The 21173-nt window shown below is 41.7% G+C and overlaps 1 protein-coding gene across 1 annotated transcript in view; it reads right to left on the bottom strand.

Annotated features, from left to right (window-relative positions):
• Positions 1-21173, bottom strand: part of LOC145528635 (uncharacterized) — a 576677-nt gene that overhangs the window by 182873 nt on the left and 372631 nt on the right. The window contains exon 5 of the mRNA XM_081547288.1: positions 17173-17272. Within this exon, the coding sequence (XP_081403414.1) occupies positions 17173-17272 (100 nt within the window). The remainder of the gene's footprint in view (positions 1-17172; positions 17273-21173) is intronic.

Here is a 21173-nt window from a genome sequence, read left to right as displayed (position 1 = left end):
TGCACCACATCTTAGATTTTATATCAAGTTATATGGTATCTTAGTTTTGACTTCCTGAAAACTGATTCCTGTGCAAAGAATGGGCTTCCCTGGTGGCCCAGGCGGTAAAGAACCTGCCTGAAATGTGGAAGACCTGGGTTCGACCCCTGGGTTTGGGAAGACGCCCTGGAGGAGGGTATGGCAACCCACTCCAGTATTATTGCCTGGAGAATCCCCATGGACAGAGAAGCCTGGAAGGTTACAGTCTATGAGGTTGCAAAGAGTCAGACACAATTGAGTGACTAAGCAGACAGGCAAAGATCTGCATACAGAAGATTTATTAGGGACTGTCTTTGGGAATAACACCCAGAAGGAAAAGAGGGAAGCAGGAATGGACTGACTTTAGAGAATATGAACTGTGATGCAGTTGCAAAGCAGACTTCAACCAATCCCATGAGTGCTCTGCACTGGGAAGGCCATTCAGAGGTGTCCTCAGTCGAGGTGGAAGAGACTAGTATGCTGTATCCTGCATCTATCTTAAAACATGTTTATTTATTTGGCTGCATCTGGTCTCAGCTGCGGCACTCGGGATCTTCATTGCAGCACATAGGATCTTTTGTTGTGGCACACATGACTCTCCAGTTGTGGTGTAGGGGCTCAGCTGCTCTATGGGATGTGGGATCTTAGTTCCTCCACCAGGGATCAAACCCATGTACCCTGTATTGCAAGGCAGATTCTTAACTGCTAGAGCACCAGGGAAGTCTATATCCTGCATCTATTAGTCAATGGACATAGGCTGCCCTTTCCCCCTCCCCCCAACCCAGGGACAAGGCATACCTGAGGCAAGGCAGCTCCTAAGTCAGGAGTGATTTTCAAAGATGGGCATAGTCATCAGTGGTCAACTCTCTGGACTGCTGGGAGAATGAGTGCCTAGGTCCTGAAGGGGAAATGTGGAGAGCCCAGCACAGACCCCTAATGTTCACTGCCAAGCGCCCCCTGTGCTGCTCAGACCGACTTGCTTATACTACATCTACCTCATCTGCAGACAGCTTCTCTGGGATTTTGGCTGGCATCATTTTCAGGGAAAACTTATGAACCAGCTTGATCTAATGAACTACAGTCTTCATGGATGCAGCTGGTTTTAAGGTCACAACAGACCTTCTCTACTGGTCTTCTTCTCTACTGCTCCTTTTAAGTTCCCTTTTCTCCTAGCTATCATGTCCACTGCTCTAGAAGCTTCACTGGTATGGTGACCAAATCCCAACCCCCACCCCCACCCCCGTGAAGGTCTGAGTCCCTGGTCAGCATATTCTTTTCAGGCTGTGACTACTGCACTTGTCATCAAAATTGCACAGGGTCAAACAAAAACATGCCAACTCCAGTTAATCATCAGGATGCCAGAACTGCAGTGTGTTGCATTTTGTGTGTAACAGTGCCCTATCTTCTCCCGGTGATCCAGGCCAATTGTTCCTATCTGCGTGATGATTCCTTTCCTTGAAAGGCTGGTCTTGGGGCACAATGACCCATAGCGCTTAAAGGTGAAGGGATAGAAAGCACAGGTTCCCCCACATGGGTCACTGGGAGTGTGAAAATTTGGGCTACTTGTATTCCCACCACTTAGTTCCTAGGCACATGCATTCTGCCTATTGGGGGCACAGCCCTGTATAATGTTGGTTGGTTCTGAGTATATTCTGTCCTCATCTGAGACAGCATCTCACCTGTGGATGAAGTTTAGTCTTTTCTCTCTTCTGTCAGCTGGCAGTAGGGGACTTACCATGTGGCCATGTGTGTGCTCCAAGAGACACCAGAGCAAGAGGGGTGGATGACACGCGGACTGGGTCCCTCACTTGTGCAACTAATCTGTGACAGTCCCAGGGCCACCGCTTCTATCTTACGATAGATTACTGTCGGGCCACCAACCACATAACTTGGTGGATCTGATAGATGGACAGCTCTGTTCGGATGACCACTTCACGCCCATGGTGAGGGCTGAGTCATTTTTCAAATAGAATATAATTTTATGCTGCAGATATCAAGTGCCTTGCTAGATGCCTGTGTAAGGATTCCCTGTAAGGATGAATTTGCCATCAACTCCACAGGGCATCTGTTTTTCCACCACAGATGTCTCTATTGGGATACCCTAGTATTGCCAAGGGGGTCGGGCTGCTTGTCCAGAAGCCTGGGCCTGCTGCACTTCCCTCTACTGTTCTGCCCTTCCCACTCCTTCTCTACCTGTCCCAGCAAGAAAGGCCTACTTGTCACCTGATGCACAGACTAGAAAAATATTCCCAAGTGTGGAATTTGCTGCACTCAGAACTCGAAGAGGTCTATCACACTTGTGTATCCTTCTTAGTGAGGGGAAGTACAAGATATAATACCCGTCATTTACTTTGGAATCGATGCCCTGGCATGCCCAGACCCTAAAAACTGTACTGATATGGGGCCTCTGAACTTCAAAGAGTTACCTCCTATCCCCTGAAGCTCATAGACGAACCAAAACTCCTAAGATATTTCTGTTGGCATTTATCTCTGTCACTGGCCCCAAGATGTGATGTTATTTTTTAATTTACAAACTTGGCGGGAAGAGGGAGACAGTTTCAAAGCCTTCCATTTGTCATTCCCCACTCTGGTAGCTCTAAACTCCAGGCCAAGAAACCAGTGTGGAAGATTTGCCAACTGCTATGTGTGTCCATGTCCACTAGGTCTCAAAATATTTGAGTAATTTCCTTTCCCTAGTGGACAGTCACCCAAACAAGTGGCTATAGATCCCTTTGGGGAAGGGCTGGGAGAATCACTACCATGTACAAGTACCATGGTGCTCTGGGATCCTTTGTCCTGGTGACCCAGCTTTTCTGTCAGTCAGTGGATTCCAGATATGAGAATCAGCTCATTCTAGGAACTACTTATTGGGGGTTGTTGTTCTTAGTCTCCTAACTATCCTTTTTTTTTTTTTTTTAATTTCTTTTGATTGATAGATTGAGAAATACCCTCTTTGGCTGCCTATCTCTCTTGCCCCAGGAATGCCATATTCTATTCATTATCCCCATGGCTCTCTAGAAGTCAGGCTCTCTGGCTGCCACTCAGACTTTGTTGTTCATTGTGAAATAATTGTACAATCAGTTCAGTCGCTCAGTCGTGTCCGACTCTTTGTGACCCCATGAGTCGCAGCACGTCAGGCCTCCCTGTCCATCACCCATTCCTAGAGTCTACCCAAACCCATGTCCATCGAGTCGGTGATGCCATCCAGCCATCTTATCCTCTGTCGTCCCCTTCTCCTCCTGCCCCCAATCCTACCCAGCATTAGGATCTTTTCCAATGAGTCAGCTCTTCGCATGAGGTGGCCAAAGTATTGGAGTTTCAGCTTCAACATCAGTCCTTCCAATGAACACCCAGGATTGATCTCCTTTAGGATGGACTGGTTGGATCTCCTTGCAGTCCAAGGGACTCTCAAGAGTCTTCTCCAACACCACAGTTCAAAAGCATCAATTCTGCAGTGCTCAGCTTTCTTCACTGTCCAACTCTCACATCCATACATGACCACTGGAAAAACCATAGCCTTGACTAGACAGACCTTTGTTGGAAAAGTAATGTCTCTGCTTTTAAATATGCTATCTAGGTTGGTCATAACCTTCCTTCCAAGGAGTAAGTGTCTTTTAATTTCATGGCTGCAATCACCATCAGCAGTGATTTTGGAGCCCAAAAAAATAAAGTCTGACAATAATTGTACCCAATTATTATAATGAATAATAATTTAATAATTTTGATGGGAAGAAGAAGCTACATTGAGATACAAAAGCAACAGAGACCTCTGCTGATTCTATAAGATGCTCTGTAGCCAGGATGGCTCTTCAGAGTTGTCCCTAATTGAAGTGAGGAAGCTGGGTCTTTGCAGCCCTGCAGCAACCATTCAATGGCGTGGAAAGCATTCTCCTGGCTAGGCGTGGTTTTTATGGCCAAGGGAAATTCTTAGTGGTGAGTTGCAGCCAACATTCCTGGCGTCTCCAGGACTATGCTTCAGGACCACGCCTTAGAGCTTAAAGGTGTTTGAGTGGCACTACAGTATTCTCTACACTAGGGAGAGAGGTAGATGACAAAGCATCTATTTTGCTTGTGTGGACCATGGTGACAGCTGTATGATTCTGGAGCCAGGAGTTATAGTAGCAGTTTGCTGACTCTTTAGCTTTTGATCATGTCAGAGGTGGCAGCTCCCTTGACTTTCTAGTTCTGCAACGTTGTTTTGAGACGTATCCTGGAAATTGCGACCAAAGTCTATTTCTTTAGCCCTCACACTGAGTATGTGAACTTTCAGCACCTCTAAATAAATTCCTTCCTGCTTAAACTAGTTCGAGTAGATTGTATATTCTCAACTAAGAACCCTGAACAAAGTTGGTATTTGATAGCCAGCATCCGTTCTGGTTAGATGGTGCCATGATGTATTGGTCATTGTATAAACTGAAAATTACATAAAACTTTACCAGTAGAGTCAGGTTTCTAGATTAAAGGCAAAGTAGCTAACATATGCTGTACGCTGAACTCCCCAAGACCTACAGCTCTCTGTGGCTGTTGACTGACAGAAGGTCAGTGTTCAGTTTCAGACAGTGTGTGCTTATATCACTTTGCCAGTTAGGCTTGCAAGAAAGGGACACGAACAGATGACTTTGGGGAAAAGCCTCTATGTTGAGGTTTTATGGAATTGTGGTATAATAAGTGATGACTCTCAGTAGCTACAGGTGCTCAGGGAAACAAGGTGCTTTAGGAAACAAGGACAGTTGGCCAGCGTCATTCAGTATGCAGTCTGAACTGGAAAGTCTTGGCCATCTCATACCCTGGCATTTACTCTTTTCTAAAAGGGGTTTTCGTTGGATTGGTATACCTCCATCCCAACAGCAACTGGTATTATTGGAGAAAATTTCTCACCAAGCCTTTGTAAAGGCAGCTGGCTTCTCACATGCCTAGTACACATAGGTTTGCTCCTGGTTTCTGTATTGATTCCTGGTTCAGCCCGCTAGAGACAGGGTAGCGAGAGTCATACATAGAAAAAAAGGAATGCTTCTTCACTTTAAAATGTAGCAACTCTTTGGGGGGCTGGTAAGTAGGGTTTTGTTCAGCCCTAATGCAGCTATTCCAGTGCTGAATCCTCCCAGAGTATGACTTATGACAGTTTGAGCCCCAAGTGTCACATCAAGGGGAGCTGCTGCTTTCCCTTCCTTCTCTAGAGCCCTTTGTATAAACCGGTCTCTTTTCTGATAGCCTTAGATAAACTTAGTGTGCTTCCACGATGGCTCCGCAGTAAAGAATCTGCCTGCAATGCAGGAGACTTGCAGGAGACGTGGGTTCGATCCCTGGGTCGGGAAGATTCCCTGTAGTAGGAAATAGCAACCCACTCCAGTATTCTTGCCTGGAACATCCCATAGATAGAGGAACCTGGTGGGCTACAGTCCATCGGGTGGCAAAGAGTCGGACATGACTGAGCGACTAAGAACAACAACAATGTGTCTGTAGAGAGGCAGACCGATAAACACACACACGTTTGAAGGTAGAGCCGGCAGAGTCCTGTATACACACCTACTGAAGCACAAGAGGATAAAATGCATCCATTTTCTTAAATAATAAAAGCTCACATAACATTTATAACAGTGTTTTCCAAATGTACCCAAGGGTAAGTTTGAAAAGTTACCTTGCTTTTTTGTTAAGACTTTCAAGTGCTCAGATCCATTGAATCAGAGCTGCTAGGAGCAAGTCCTGAAAAGCTGTGCATTCAATAAGTGCCCAAGGTGATTCTTATCAGAAAAGACTTAGGAAACCAATTCCTTCACTATAGCCACTTCTCTGGCCAGTTCTATAAATGGCCTGCAGTTGTCATCACCCACCTCAGGGTCACAGATGGATCCCTTGCATGGGTGAACCAATTGGATGTGCAGAAAGCAATTGTTAAAAAGATCTTGATATTCCAAACAACCAAGGGAACTAATATCAATGTGGTCTTTTTTTTTAAATAAAGTGATGAGTTAACCCTAGGCAAACAGACCAAAGACAAGTGTGATGAAATCTTACCACTCTATGAAATAATATATTGAACAGAATTAATCTATTATGTTTTCCTTTCATCTAGGATTCTTAGAAATCTGTCTTTTTTTTTCCCCAATAAGAAATAATCCTATAGAACATGCACTAAATCCTGGGCTGTGTTCTTTGTTGTAAACTCAGAGAGAAGTGTAGCTGGGCAGCAATGAAGACTATATTACACAATTACTTAAATATGAGTCTTCAGCAAAGATGAAATGACTTGAGGCTTTTCAACGAACACAGCTTTAAGCTCAGTAAATAATGGCTTGTATCAAATTTGTTTATTACCATGGGTAATTTGTTCTTGACTTGGACACATTTTACACTTGAAGTAATGTTTCACTAGAACTCCATAAAGCAACTGTGTAATTGATAATAAATATGTCACTACTGGTAAGTAATTAATTCATATGAAGTTAGTTAAAACCATGCAAGCACCGCCTAGAGTATAGAAAAAGAATGCATAACTAACTAAAGTATAGTCAAATAACAGATGGTATAAAGAAGTCAACAATGAAACAAATAAAGATGTGGACAAAGTATGTGTATGTTTGTGTGTGAGTGTGTGTGTGTGAAATCATGCTTATCAAGCACTTTTGTAACACACCTGATATCATGCCTGACCCTTCTCTCAGAACTTTTCAGGAAAGTATTCAATTCAGTTATTGTAGATGAAGAAACTGAAGATCTGAAATTTTAAGTCGTTTGTCATATGATATACTGTTAACTAGCAATGGAAATGAGGTACTGTTAATTAGCAATGAAAATGTGTGCAGAAAGCAATTGTAGGTGTACAGGTGTGCTTTTTCTACCTCTGTTTAGTGTAGTGTTACTCAAGTGTGAGTTTCAGGGTTAGATATACCTTGTTTGGGGCTTCCCCAGTGGTTCAGCAGTAAAGAATCTGCCTGCAATGCAGGAGCTGCAGGAGATGCGGGTTCAATCCCTGGGTTGGGAAGAGCCCGGGGAGGAGGGCATGGCAACCCACTCCAGTGTTCTTGCCTGGAGAATCCCATGGACAGAGGAGCCTGGTGGGCTACATCCATAGGGTCACAAAGAGTCGGACACGACTGAGCACACACACATACATTCTTTGTGTCCTGGGTGAGCGACTCTCTAGGTGTATGATCTTGGTATATGATCTTGGTAAGATGACCTAGTATCTCTTAGCCTTAAAAACAATAGCATCTACTACATAGAACTATTGTGAGGATACTATGAGAAAACACATGGGTAAAGATAGTATCATGCCCGGCACATATCAAGCTCTAAGCAAAATTAGTTAATTATATGATATCTCCAGGAAAATCAGCACAGAGTAAATAACTACTCAACAGAGTAAGAACTTAACACTATTTTCATTTACAGTGAGAAAGATATTTTCTCTATACTATTCAGCTATTTATGGACTGAATTTAATCAAGACTAATTAAACACAGACTTCAGATTTCTGAGGCAGTCTCATTTTCATGAAATTGGACTTCTGAAAAATATGTTTCATTTAATTCAACTCATTAACCATTATTTAAGCACCTGTGTCAGTTCCTTTCTTCAATGACCTCACAGTCCTAATGATTGAAGATAAGATGGTAGCAGGACACAAGAGCAAGAAATGGGAGGTGTATTGAAGGAGAAAAAGTGGAACTTCAGACTGAAAGAATATCTCAGAAGACCTAGTCCTACCTTTAAAACAGCAAACAGCTCCTAGTGAGCCTTACAAACTGATGGAAGAGACATATAACAGGTGGATTGTTATACGAATCTGCCTGCCAATGCAGGAGACACAAGAGACTCAAGTTGAATACCTGGGTTGGGAAGATCCCCTGGAGGAGGAAATGGCAACCCACTCCAGTATTCTTGCCTGGAAAATCTCATGGACAGAGGAGTCTAGTGGGCTACAGTCCACGGGGTCCCAAAGAGTCAGATATTACTGAGTGCACACACAGCAGCGCTCTATCAGGTCAAGGATGTAATCTGTTTAACTTGCTGTATGATGAACATCTTTTGTGTGCTATTTGATTATGACAGTATGTCTGCGTAACAAGTATATCAAGAAGTAACACTTAAAACAAGATACAAAGGGTGAATAAAGGAGTGGGTCAAGGAATGGTGATAAATGCAAGAGGCTGAAAGTAAGAGAGAACACGGTGGTCTGGCACATCAGAACTGGTTCCATCAGGCTGGTTGGTATATGGGCTTGGGGGCCAGCAGGTAGGCCACACAGATTTGAAAGAATCAATCCACAAAGAATTTTGCATGTACTTTATGCTCTGTGTCTGTGCTTTGTTACCGTAGCTGGCCATTAGAATCATCCGGGAAGTTTTTCAAAATGGCTGATGGAGTACTGCATCCAAAAATAACTATCTAGCCTGTTTAGGTCCCACCCTTTTATTGAGAAAATACAAAACTGAACAAAATGAATTTTAAAAATATGTTTGAACATCTGAAACTACCAAGAAGTTAAGAATTTGGAGGGCCAAGATCCAGACGAGAAGGAAATCCAGGAGTCATGATCTGACATTTGGGGCAGTTTTTTCCCTCAAGAGGATTGATTGCCAGTTTCAAAATCAGTGCCTGAGAGATTGAAAAGTTAGGGGGTTTCCAGTAGTTTCACAGGGCTGGGGGTTTGGGGTGGTGAAAATTGGAGTTCGAAGCCCACCAAGGTGGAGTATACTGGGTATATACCCTTGGATTTCATTTGGGACTCTCAAAATTGACACACTAAGAATAAGGATGGCCTGGAAATAAATCAGACCTCATAAGAACTGGAGCTTCAGTTTGACCATCTCATTCCTTAATTGGATAATGGTGAGCTTATCCTAGCCTAGCTGTCTCTTAAAAACAAAAAGAAATTCTCTCTGGTCAAAATAACATTAGAATATAATCCAGAAACTTATATTATGTCTACAGTGCCCCACACAAAATGTCCAACATGCAATCAAAAGTAACAAGGTTTCCAAAAAGTGAAAATTTGGACTGAACATCATGAAAAAAAATCAGCCACTATAAACAGATTCACAAGAAATAGTTATTATAAAGTCCATGTTTGGAATAGAGATAGATTTTTAATAACCACAGTTGATATTTTTGAGGAATTAAATAAGAGGGAGAATTTTAGCCAGAATAGAAACTGTAACAAATATGAAAATGAAATAAATAAAAAACAACAACTGCAATTAAGATATCAATCAATAGACTTAACAGAAGAGTCAAAACACAGATAATGAAAAATAGGAGAAAATATCTAGCTGGGCATGTAGAGAAACAGAAGTGGACAAAATAGATAAAGAATCTAATACAAGGTTAACAAGTCTAAAATTCAAGTAACTTGAACCCCAGAAGTAGAAAAGAAAAGGTCTTGGAAGAAGTGATATTTGAGGAGATAATGGTTGCGAATTTTTTTTTAAATGATCAAAGACACCAAGCCATTAATACATGAAGTTCAGCTAACCCCAGAAAGGATAAACACACAAACAAATCATATATAAGCACAGAATAATAAAACTTGCGAAAACCAAAGATAAAAGAAACAAACTCTTAAAGAGGTATGGGAAAAAAATGACAGATTACCTTCAAAGGCTCAATAATAAGACTGCTGACTTTTCACAACATAAAGATCATAAGCCAAAACCCAGCAGAATATCTTCAAAGTTCTTAAAATAGCAGTTTATAAATTATATATTTTGTGAAAATATTCTTCAAAAATTAAAGGATTATATTGAGTTGGCCAAAAAGTTAGTTCAGATATCTCCATAGCATCGCATGGAAAAACTCAAGCAAACTCTTTTGGTCAACCCAATACTTGTAAGAACCTTGTAATACGTCAGATCAATGCTCCAGCGACAATGAGATGCCACTATGAACATACTAGAACATCTAAAATTTAAAAGCTGACCAAAATGAATGTTAGCAAGGATGAAGGGTAACTAGAACTTTTATATATTATTTGTCAGGATGCAAAAAAATTGCCACTTTAAAACAATTTGACAATTTCTTATAAAGTATAACATACTTCTTGTGTGAAACAATCTCACTCCTAAGTTTGTACCCAAGACAAAAAAAAACTAATATTCACATAAAAATCTGTATGTTAATATGGCTTTATTCATAATCACCCCAAACAGGAAAAAAGCTCAAATGTCAATCAACAGGTGAATGGATAAACAAAAGGTGGTATATCCATTCATACAAGAGAATATTACTTAGCAACGAAAAGGAACTATTGATACAACACAGACTAATCTCAGATGCATTATGTTCAGTGAAAGAGACTAAACTCAAAAGACTACAATCTACAGTCAGAAACAGACAATACTATAGAAGCAGAAAACTTATCAGTCACTGCCAGGGTCTGGTAATAATCTGGTAATAATCAGTAGGAAGGTAATAATCAAGCTGTCCAAATAAAAACTCTCTGATTTGTAGCATTTGCCAATTACTATAGTGGAAATATTCCCACTATTGCCAACTTTAACCTCCCAAAGTGATGACACCAAATGTAGAATTAGGAAGAGATGCAAACAAGCACAGTATTATACGGTATTTCCAACACACGGATAAAACAGATATAAACAACTTCACAATCACAGATAATAGTACAATGTAAAATAACTAGGAATCCATAAGTTTTTAGGTTTCCCTGGTAGTTCAGACAGTAAAGAATCTACCTGCAGTGCAGGAGACCAGGGTTTGATCTCTGGGTTGGGGAGATCCCCTGGAGAAGGGAATGGCAACCCATTCCAGTTTTCTTGCCTGGAGAATTCCATGAACAGAGGAGCCTAGCCAGCTACAGTCTCAAGGTCACAAAGAGTCGGACACAACTGAGAGACTACACACACATGAGCTTTTAGTACTTATTACCTTTTAAAAAGTATAATTATATCAATTATAATTATATGTAATTTAATTTTAAATGATAGCTGTTTTTAACTACTGGCTTCGAAAATTCCTTAAAGTTTAACAATCTTCTGGCTTCAACACATCACTAGGCACAAGGGAAGTGTCTGAGGTGACAGAAGTATTCTGTACCTTGATTTTGGTGGTGGTGTACAACTGGAGGCATCTGTCAAAAACCTATAGACCTATATACTAAAAAGCTTTCATTTTATTGTGTATAGCTCAAAAAACCTAGTCACAAAATTTGCATATCTCCTTTGACTCAGTTCCAATATCAGTTCTGGATTTCTATCCCCAGTTATATTCCAAAATGTCCACCACTGATTTTAATAACAAAAATTGGAATTAACCTGAAATTTACAGTTTGATAATGAATATCCAACAAAATAGTTCATATTTCAAGAGATATTACATGAGAATTTCCTTAGCAGCTAGAAAATATGAGGCATAAAAAAGTAGTTGCTTCTGGAAAGTGGCTGAGGGATAGAAGTTAACTGAGACTTACCTATGTGCACACCTTGTTGTAAGATTTTCTGTGTGCATATATTCCTTTTTCAAAAGATAAAGGGACCCTAAGTTGGTTTAATCAAAGTGAAATTCAGATATTTTCAAACAAACAAACAAACGAGATAATTTACAACCAACACACCTTTGCTAATACTTAAATGCCTTCAGATACAGTCTCAAGCTTTGCTCACCACTGTGTGGATGGAGAAGTAGAGGGCCAGAGACTGAAAAACTTTCTCAAAGGCACACAACAGTAGAAAACATACACTTTAGCTTTGCTACACTACCTTTTGGCAAGTTCAGGGAGGGTCTGGGATTCCTCTGCAGAGCAGGGGGTATACCTGAAGTCAAGGTGAGCTAGCACTTCCCTGAGAGGGAGCTTGTAAACAAGAAAGACAAAGAATCAAGGATAGAACCCTGGAGATGTTGATACTTAGAAGGAGAAAGAGGAGGCTGACAAGAACACAGAGGAGGAATGATCAGAAAGAGACCACATAACTTAATGTGATCTATTGCGAAAAACTGGGCTTTTGCTTAAAAATGTGGGCTATTGCTTAAAATTGTTTCAAAGAGGGCGGCAGAGGATGAGATGGTTAGATGGCATCACCAACTCAATGGACATGAACTTGAGCATACTCTGGGAGGTAGTGGAGGATAGGGAAGCCTGGCATGCTGCAGGCCGTGGGGTCACAAAGGGTCAGACGCGACTTAGCAACTGAACAACAGTTGCTTAAAATGCTGGAAGAAAACACATTTGTGGGGGAAAAGTCACTTTATTCTCTGTTCCTTGAACTATATTCTTCAGACCTTGCCCTGATTTTTAAAGAGAAAACATGTTCACCATGCCAGTGGGCACATGCATGTTGGAGTGTGTTGACCAAATACCGTGCCTAGGATTCTGGCTTCTCTATGCTCTTCCATTCGACAGTTAGAAGTGTCCTGTCCTCTCCTTGTCTTTCAGCCAGCAAAACAATTCCCCGCTGTGTGGGGACTTAATTTCCTTGGACACTTTAGATTGGAGTTATGAAGAAATGGGTTTAAACCATTGCTTCTTCTTTTCTCTGTTCAGTGGTGGGAAAGAAATAAAAATGATATTACCTCCCTGACCCCCAAATAAAATGAAACCAGTAACATGGTGTGTGGAAGGACGCTGGAGCACAGAAATCAGGAACAGGTGGGCCTAATGCGGTGTAGTTACACGCGTTCTTCCAGAAGGACAAATCAGAAGCGTTCAAGAGAAGGCCACAGCGACACACAAACTCCTAAACCTCTGGACTTGCCAGCTGGAGAAACAGATTGCGCTGGGAGAACTTAAGAGTCACTGGAGAGTGTTTAGTTCTCCAAGTGAGTAGCAGAACTGTGCTAATGAGGTCTTTAACACCTGTACTCCAACCAGCCGCCGAGTCTAAGCAGAACCAGGTGGGACAGCCAACAGCTTAGAGGTGGCCAAGGGAACTCAGAAACTGAAAAAAATCCCACTCTTCCTGGTTGGTAGGATGCAATGACATTTGTTGTCCTTTTTTATGCTTTGTTTTTTCCTCTTTTCCACATATACATCAAATGAGGAAAAGAATGTCACTTTGTAAAACAAAACATGGCTTTCAATTTATCTTTCCCGGTTACGCATTCCCTGGTCCCTTGATTTTGTCTCGAGCATGTAGCGGTTCAGGCACTATAGACGCAGCTCTGATTCTGTCACTTGTCACCTCCAAGAAGTCTTCATATAGACAGCCGCAGGTGGCTAGTGCAGAGGAGATGGGATGGGGAAGGAGAAAATATCCTTCCAGGATGTCCTTCTTTGGTATGCTTTGTCGTTGTTTTCTGTATGCTTTCTTGGCTCTGTGAGCTTGAAGAAGACTCCTTTTAAGTACCCTACATCCTTCCCTCTCCTCCCCTGCAAACACTCCCTGTCCGTTCTTGCCTCTCTTCCCCACTCAGGTTTTGATAGAACAAATAGTGATAATTGGGAAAATGAGACACAAAATATAAACATTGATCTGGGTAAGCAGCTGAAAACTAGAAAAGGCAAGACTTCAGATAGACTGGTTAGGAAAATCGAACTTAGAACCAAAGCATATGTGAGGCTTACCACCTTGAACCTAAACCTTGCATTTTGTACGGTGTGGTGTCCTACAGAGAGAGGGAGGGAGGAACCATGCCTGTCCCTATGGAGCAGACTTGGAGGCTAATGACCCACCTGGGCACAGGTAGGACGGCAGGAAGGTGGACATTTGCAGACCATGCCCTCTGCCAAATGTGGTCTGATCAGTTTCAAACTCTGACCAATCAGATCAGTGACTCCTGTCATGGCCAGTGTCAAGAAGTCACCAAGTGGGTATAGCCTGAGTGCCTTTTCATGTGTTTTGGCTGGTGGGCAGGGGGTGAAGAATGAGGAAAGCGATTTTCTTGCCTTCTTTTCTCTTTTCCCAATAAAGATTGGAATCCATTTAGAGTCCCCTATCACTAGATTCTTTAGCCCAGTTGGTTAAAATTTTTTCTCAAGTCAAATCCTCATTTTAATTAAAAAAATATAAATGATGCAGATCTTTATGAAACTTCTGCACTCCTTTCAGCTCCAAATCTATTGAAACCTGCTGTACACTGTGTTCTATTTACCACTTTTCAAAAAATAGGAAAGGTATCTCATGGTATGATTACATTTGGTAAGAGGTGTGCATGGTGAGGAAGACAAAAGCTTATGGTTAAAATTATTTGCTTTTTCTAACTTGAGTATAACAGGTTACGATTTTTTGGGTTATTGGAATTTTAATCGAGACTCCCAGATATTATGGCAAATTAATAACTTACGATTAAGTTTCTCTTGGCAATTAATGTCAGCTTTTAAATCAGTGTTTGTTACATTTCATGTCACATTTACATTAAGTAATGAAATATTTGTTTATTGCACAATGTTCTTATGAATGCTCACAAGCATTCTCACTAATTATAAAGCATTGCTCTGGAAAATATTTCTTGTTGTGAGAATACTGAGATACATGTGTTCACAGTGTAAGTCTGCAATGCTTGTCTGGCCTAATGTTCATATATTGTATACACTAGAAAAGCAGGTGCGGAGGGCACAGTGTTGCACGTACTCTAATTGAACAGAGGCGGTTTTCACCCTCAAATGAATTGGACTGATAAACTCACAGGAAACATTGATTAGTTGGAACTGGGGGAATTTTTTTCTAGTTATTCCTGGGATTTGTTCCATGAAAGTATTTTTTGGAATTGGCAGAAAAACCAATTTGTACAAAAATAAATGTCCTTTCTTTAACTGAAAGAACTAGGAAACTTCTTAATGCCTAATGTTAAAAAAGCATAAGAAAGCAAGAAGGTGTTCTGTTTCTTCCACACTGAACTAATTAATTTCAGCTGTGGTTTGAGATGGGCCACCAAGGCGATTATGATATTGAGATAACTTAAATAACAGCAAACCTTCTGCTGAGGACAAAGTGAGCCTGTGGTGTTTAGATGATCTTTGTGATGTATATACTGCTTGAGACTTTAAAAACCCACTATCTTACCCCAAACACATGATCTTTTCCCCAACTCTGAAGAAAGTGACACATAACAGTAGGGTCGGAGAAGGCGATGGCACCCCACTCCAGTACTCTTGCCTGGAAAATCCCATGGATGGAGGAGCCTGGTAGGCTACAGTCAAGGGGGTTGCTGAGAGTCGGACACGACTGAGCGACTTCACTTTCACTTTTCCTTTTCATGCACTGGAGAAAGAAATGGCAACCCACTCCAGTATTCTTGCCTGGAGAATCCCAGGGATGGCGGAGCCTGGTGGGCTGCCGTCTATGGGGTCGCACAGAGTCGGACACGACTGAAGCGACTTAGCAGCAGCAGCAGCAACAGTAGGGTGTCCCACAGTGAATGAGTGACAGAGCTCCGACTAGTACGCAGCTCTTCATTCTTGGACAAAGGCTCTGTTGCACTAAGCCAGTGGTTTACAAAATCTTTGGGGCCACAGAAATCTGTCTTCACTGACATCTCATCAGGAAGCCTAATATTCAAAACAGAGTGGAGCTGTTTGATAATTCCAAGCCAGTTTCGGTGCCTCCATCAATTTTCAAAGTTCTTGCCAGGTTGCAAGAATTTCTAAGAAAACTGATTTTTCCCTACTTCATACCCAAGAAATGGAATTCAAAGGACTTCTGAAAGCATCTTCATCTAAAGGTTTCATCACTACTGATGGACAGAACCATTGCCAGGCAGGTAAACACCACATACACTTCAGCAGAACCTGAACATGGGAAGCTCACACTGATGCTAGTGAATGGTAACAACTTCCATGCAGCTTGTATCACCTTCTACCTGAACATGTCCATGCATTTCTCTAAGCACTGGCCTTGCATTCTGGACCACGCAGAAAAATATCAAAAGGAAAGCCTAGCTGAATCCCTCAAGATTCTCATCTCCTGATAAGTTAACACATCCTTTCTCAGACTCAAGAAAAGAAGAAATCGAGTATATATGAGCAGCTGCTGAGGGCAAGGCATTTTTACCCAGATGATTTTCATATCTCACTTGACCTTGTGAGACAAGTAATTTTGTTCTCATTTTACAAAGAAGGAAATCAAGACTCTGAGCAGCTTCACAAACTGCTCAGACAACTCTGTTGAGAGTTGGGATTTAGATCTGGGTGAATCAAATTCCAAAGCCCATGTTCCTCCCACCACCCGATCTCTGAGTCTCTCATTGCTGATGTCTCTGATAAAGCCCAGAAACAATAGGCTGTTGGGCACGGGTTTTGTATTACTAGGTACCCTTTTTGTTATAAAAGCCAGATCTCCTCAGTTAGTAGACTGCATGCATTTTGAGAACATAGCATAGAGAAGTGATTCCTCGGTCTAATTCCCTCCTTCCAAAATGATAACACTGCAAACCATTGTAATCTATATTTATGGTACATGTTATACTTTTTATCAACTTGAGAGACACTGAAGGGCATCACTAACAATCAAAGCTTTCAAAAACATCTCTTTCCATTCTATTACAGGATGCTCTGTACTCATAAGATCTATGGGTCTGTTAGCTCGAATTCTGTTTGCCTAGAAGAAACAGTTACTCAAGTTGATAACACAACTGCCATTCATGTACAGTGATTCTTTGACAGGGGAGGGGTACACATTTCTAAATACACTCATTGATTTTGCTATTCTTGAGTTTTCATGGCTATGGATGATTCTTTGCAAACATACCAGAGCTGTAATTTCTGAATGCACCAATGATGAATATCCCCTTACTGAATAACTCTTCCTGGAAGAGTTCCTAGAATTATATATCAGTCAGTATTACAATATCAAGTGCAGTTGCCCATACAAAAAGAGATAGAATCATCTTTTTCCATTACCTGTACTTCTTTTGATCCATTTTTTTCTCTGCTCCTTCCTCTGTAAATAATCTTAGGAGACAGGAAATTTGGGCTATTTTTTAGGGAACAATCATTGTTCCCCTCCAAGTTTTAACTTGTACTTGGCACTAAGTGACAATAGAGGATTGGTATCAAATAATAAGCCTGGAGAATGTCTATACATGCACACACAGAGAAGTTTGAATTTTAAAACAGATAATTTCCTCTTTTTCTGAAAGCAGAGTTTCTTTAGTTGGAAGAAAAGAATCTGAATTTGCTCCACTCATCATTTTCTCCTCCTGTCTTAGCTCCAGCTACTGTAACAAATTACCCCATGGTTTAAACAATAAACATTCATTTCTTACTGTTCTGGAGGCTGGGAAGTCTGAGATCAAGGTACGAACACATTCCGTGTCTGGTGAGAACGCTCTTCTTGCTTTGTGCATAACTTTCTCCTTGCTGTATCTGGTGGAGAGAAGGGGAGGACTCTGGTCTCTTCTTCTTCTTTAAGGACATTAATCCTATCATGGGGGCTCGACCTTTATGACCTCGTCTTACCTGAATTACTCCCAAAGGCCCTACCTGCAAGATTGACCACACTGGGGCGGGGGGTGTTAAAGCTTCAACATATGAATTGGGGGGAACCAACATTCAATCCATAGCATCTCCCTCCTCCGTCTCCACTTTTCACCTCATGAAAAGTGAAAAGACTGTGCAAAGCCAAATACAGAAGCCCCCATTTGCCCCTCTGACACTTCTTTCTTAAGGACACTCCCTGTATAACAAGGTAATCACTCCTTTTCCATTTATTTGTTCTAAACACAGAGCTTTGATGAACCAAACCAGCCACCCCCACACCCCACACCAGGCTCCAGAATAGTTCCCCTTCAATACAATTGAATTCTGTAGGTCCCTCAGTGGCCAGGGGAGGGGAGAGAAGAAAATTTGTAATAACAACAGGATATTTCATTTTTGAAAGGCCCCTTTTTGTTGCTAAAATATTTTATTTTCCCTGTAAGGAAAAAAACAGTTTAGTGAACATTTTCACTAAATTTGAAAATAATTTTCAACATTACAAATGAATTTGTGTTCATTTCACTTAGGAGAAATAAATTAAGGATATGTTTCTGAAGCAAACTTTGGGTTTTAAAAGCTTGTAAGCCTAATTATTTGGGGATGCCAGTGCAGAGACACGGGTTTGATCCCTGGGTCAGGAAGATCCCCTGTAGGAGGAAATGGCAATCCGTTCTACTATTCTTGCCTGGAAAATTCCACGGACAGAGGAGCCTGGAGGGCTACAGTCCACGGGGTCACCAAGAATTGGACACGACTGAGCACAGCACAACACACACAAAACAAGTTGCAACTCTACAGCCAGAGATTGCTAATTAGAATGTCCGGTGATGTTTCAGAAAACGGCTGTGCTTGAAGACCATAGGCAACTGAAAAAGTAAAAAACAAAACAAAAACAACCGGCTAGATGAGAATGACGAGCCCCTGCATGTGGGTCTCTTGAAGCAACAGGGTCTGACTCAAAGTGTAGGAGGGTGTTTCCAGGTCCTACACAAGTCTTCCCCTCTCTGTAGCTCCAGCCCTTAAGCAAGTCTGCTGGACCTGGAACTGTCCAGGGGGAAGGCTGTCCCTGCCTGCTTGGACCCTGGACACTCACAGGACAGACAACCCCTTCAAGGGCTCCAATCTGTATAGTGGCAGATTACATAGCAGATCTCAGGGGGGATGTTTGTAACAAGCAAACTGTTACTAAAAATAGTTAGAAGATACTAAACTTTTTAGATGATAAACATAAAAACAGTAAGACTACATCCCAAGTTATCCCTCCCAAAACACTTCGGTCCATTTGCACTCTAAGACACTCTCCTGAGCAGGGGAGAAGGCGGTGGGGCTTCAGCAGAGCTTCCGCAGAACCCGCAGGGCTGCGCTTCACTCCTGTTCTATCAATGCAGCAGCCTGCAGTCTGCACCCATGGGAGTAAGTCGTTCCCCATCACAGGTGGTAGCAGAAGAAAAGATGAGTACCGCCAGGTGATATGACGCCCAGATGTCTGCCCTCTCTCCACACGGTGACTTTGCATCACTGAGGTTTCTGCTATGAGGCCACAAATACTTGTGTGGTAAGAAGCAGCTAAAACCCAAGGGAAGTTTACCCCCTAACTCCTACCACTTAATTCCCCTAGAGAATTTTAGTGGAAATGTAATTAGATTAGGCTGAGGTTCTAAAGGAAATTACAGGTGGCCATGTTGCCAACTGGGAGTTTACACACCAGTTTGGAGTGGCCTTTTGGATCTGTCCCTGAGCTATTTTTCTACTGAATACTCTTGTTATAGGAATAGCTCACCTTATCTGAAGAAAAAATGATAGTGTATTATTGTCCTGACAGAGAGTAGGTACTTAAAGTTTCTCATAGCCACTCTTCTTGTAAAGCAAGTAATTCTATACTGCCTTAAACTTTCTGTTTGTTTATCATTTTGGAATTTCATGCATTCCATTGGCTTAAAGCAGAGCATCTCCATATTGTAAACCAGCCCATGAAATCTACAGTTTATTGCACATTTTGTAAGAAGTGAAAATTTTCATGCCCTTTATTCAATGAGATGAACATGTCTTCATTTGAAATAAACACCAAATCTAAGGCAAAAATGAGACTGAAGACGATGGACCTGGCCATTTCAGCCAATTCAGTGGCTGGGGGGGAAGGTCTCACTGATGCTGACTCAGAGAGTTTTGACACCTTCAGTGGTATGACTGCAGTTCACGTGGAAAGCCATTTGCAGGTAGAATCCTGCTTCACTCCACAAAGATGGCATTCTCTGCCCCCAAAAAGCAGCTTCCCCTCTAGTGCTCATGGAAGCCTCCACAAACACATGCTGCTGACCAGAAGTTTCATCCTGCAGGGTGAAGCTAGCCCCACTTAGAGCTACTGAGCCCTGGGACCTACTGCACGGGCAGGAAGATTGATCACGAGGTAGTTTATTTAGTCAGAGGATCACGGGTGAGTCAGGAGACAAGGAAATTCAGAAACCAAAGTCAGAAGTGATTGTGCACAGAAGAGGAAACCAGCTGCACCTGGCAGTCTGCTACCAAATCAGAAAGGGCTGTAATGGAAAACGGATGCATTTATAGAAAATCCGTCTCCCGTCCTCCCCTGGCCAGAGCCGCTGCCCTCTTCACAGGGAGTCAGCGTATTAAGTTTGGCAGCTCTCATAGAGCTTGCCATGCCAGGGAGGTTATTAAAACTGAACTGAAATGGTTTCATAACTCGGACTGGAAACAAGAGTGAGGAAAATGCTAACACCAAAGTGACAGACCAGAACGAAATGGGGCTAGATTCGTAGGCTCTCTGGCTCATGTTTCAGGAGGTTCCACGTGTTAAAATAGGCTGAAAAGTTAGCTAAATAAAACAAAGTGCCAAGTGAGACATTTAACACCCTTGAGAGGGGGCTTACCAATGAGAGAATTCCGTGATTCGCCATGTTGACCGAACTGTACGGATGGGAGTCTGAAGACAAGAATAATTATAACCACATCCCCCCAAACGTCTGTCACATGTGAGGGACTTCTCCCTTCCCCAGTGCTCCTCACTGATTTGAAGGATCTCAAAGATATTTTCTGGTTCTCAAGGATAGAGAGTACCAGAGATTGAAAAAGCAGATGAGTGATGTGTTTTACCGTCACATATTACAGTCATTAAGAGTGTAGGCCAACAACTTCTTGGAAGGACATACTAATTTCAGAATGATACAATTTAAAACACTTGCTAAAATTGTGGAGGGTCTGATGCTAGCAGAGTGGTAGTTCAGGAGCGCTATCAATGGGCCATACTTATTTTTCCAGGTGGTCTTATGTGTGTCCAAATAAAAGTTATTTCTGCAAAAATATCAGCTATCATCTCTGGGAGGACCTAAGTTGAGCAGCAGCAAACAGCTTTCATGTTTGAAGCCAAAAGAATGTTTTTAGGCCCATTGAAAAGGGTGGTCACAGGCTTTATCCATGAGAATATATGGTAAGACCAAGTCATGCCAGTACAATTCAGAGGAGAGAAAAGCCTGGGTCTGTAATACCAGTGCCCATGACCAAAAGTGGTGGTAAGAATTTTAATGAAGAAGATAGGGAATGTCAGAACAAATAGCTAAAATCTAATCTTCCTTGTGGCTTTTAGGACATTTCCATGACTATTTTTGTTCATTTCAAAAATAGGTATTTCTTATATTGACTTCCTTTTCCATGAGCTTTTATTTACCTCTCATTCAACAGCAAATCTTGGTGGCTCCACCTTCAAAATATATCCAGATTAAAATATTTATCTGCACAACAACCCTATGGTGGTCAAGTAAGATCATATCTCGCC

Source organism: Giraffa tippelskirchi, chromosome 12 (genome assembly GCF_054371585.1).
Source record: "Giraffa tippelskirchi isolate mGirTip1 chromosome 12, T2T-mGirTip1v1.2.pri, whole genome shotgun sequence".
Classification (NCBI taxonomy): Eukaryota; Metazoa; Chordata; class Mammalia; order Artiodactyla; family Giraffidae; genus Giraffa; species Giraffa tippelskirchi.
Note: the sequence above shows the minus strand (reverse complement) of the source record. Positions and strands in the feature narration are given on the sequence as shown.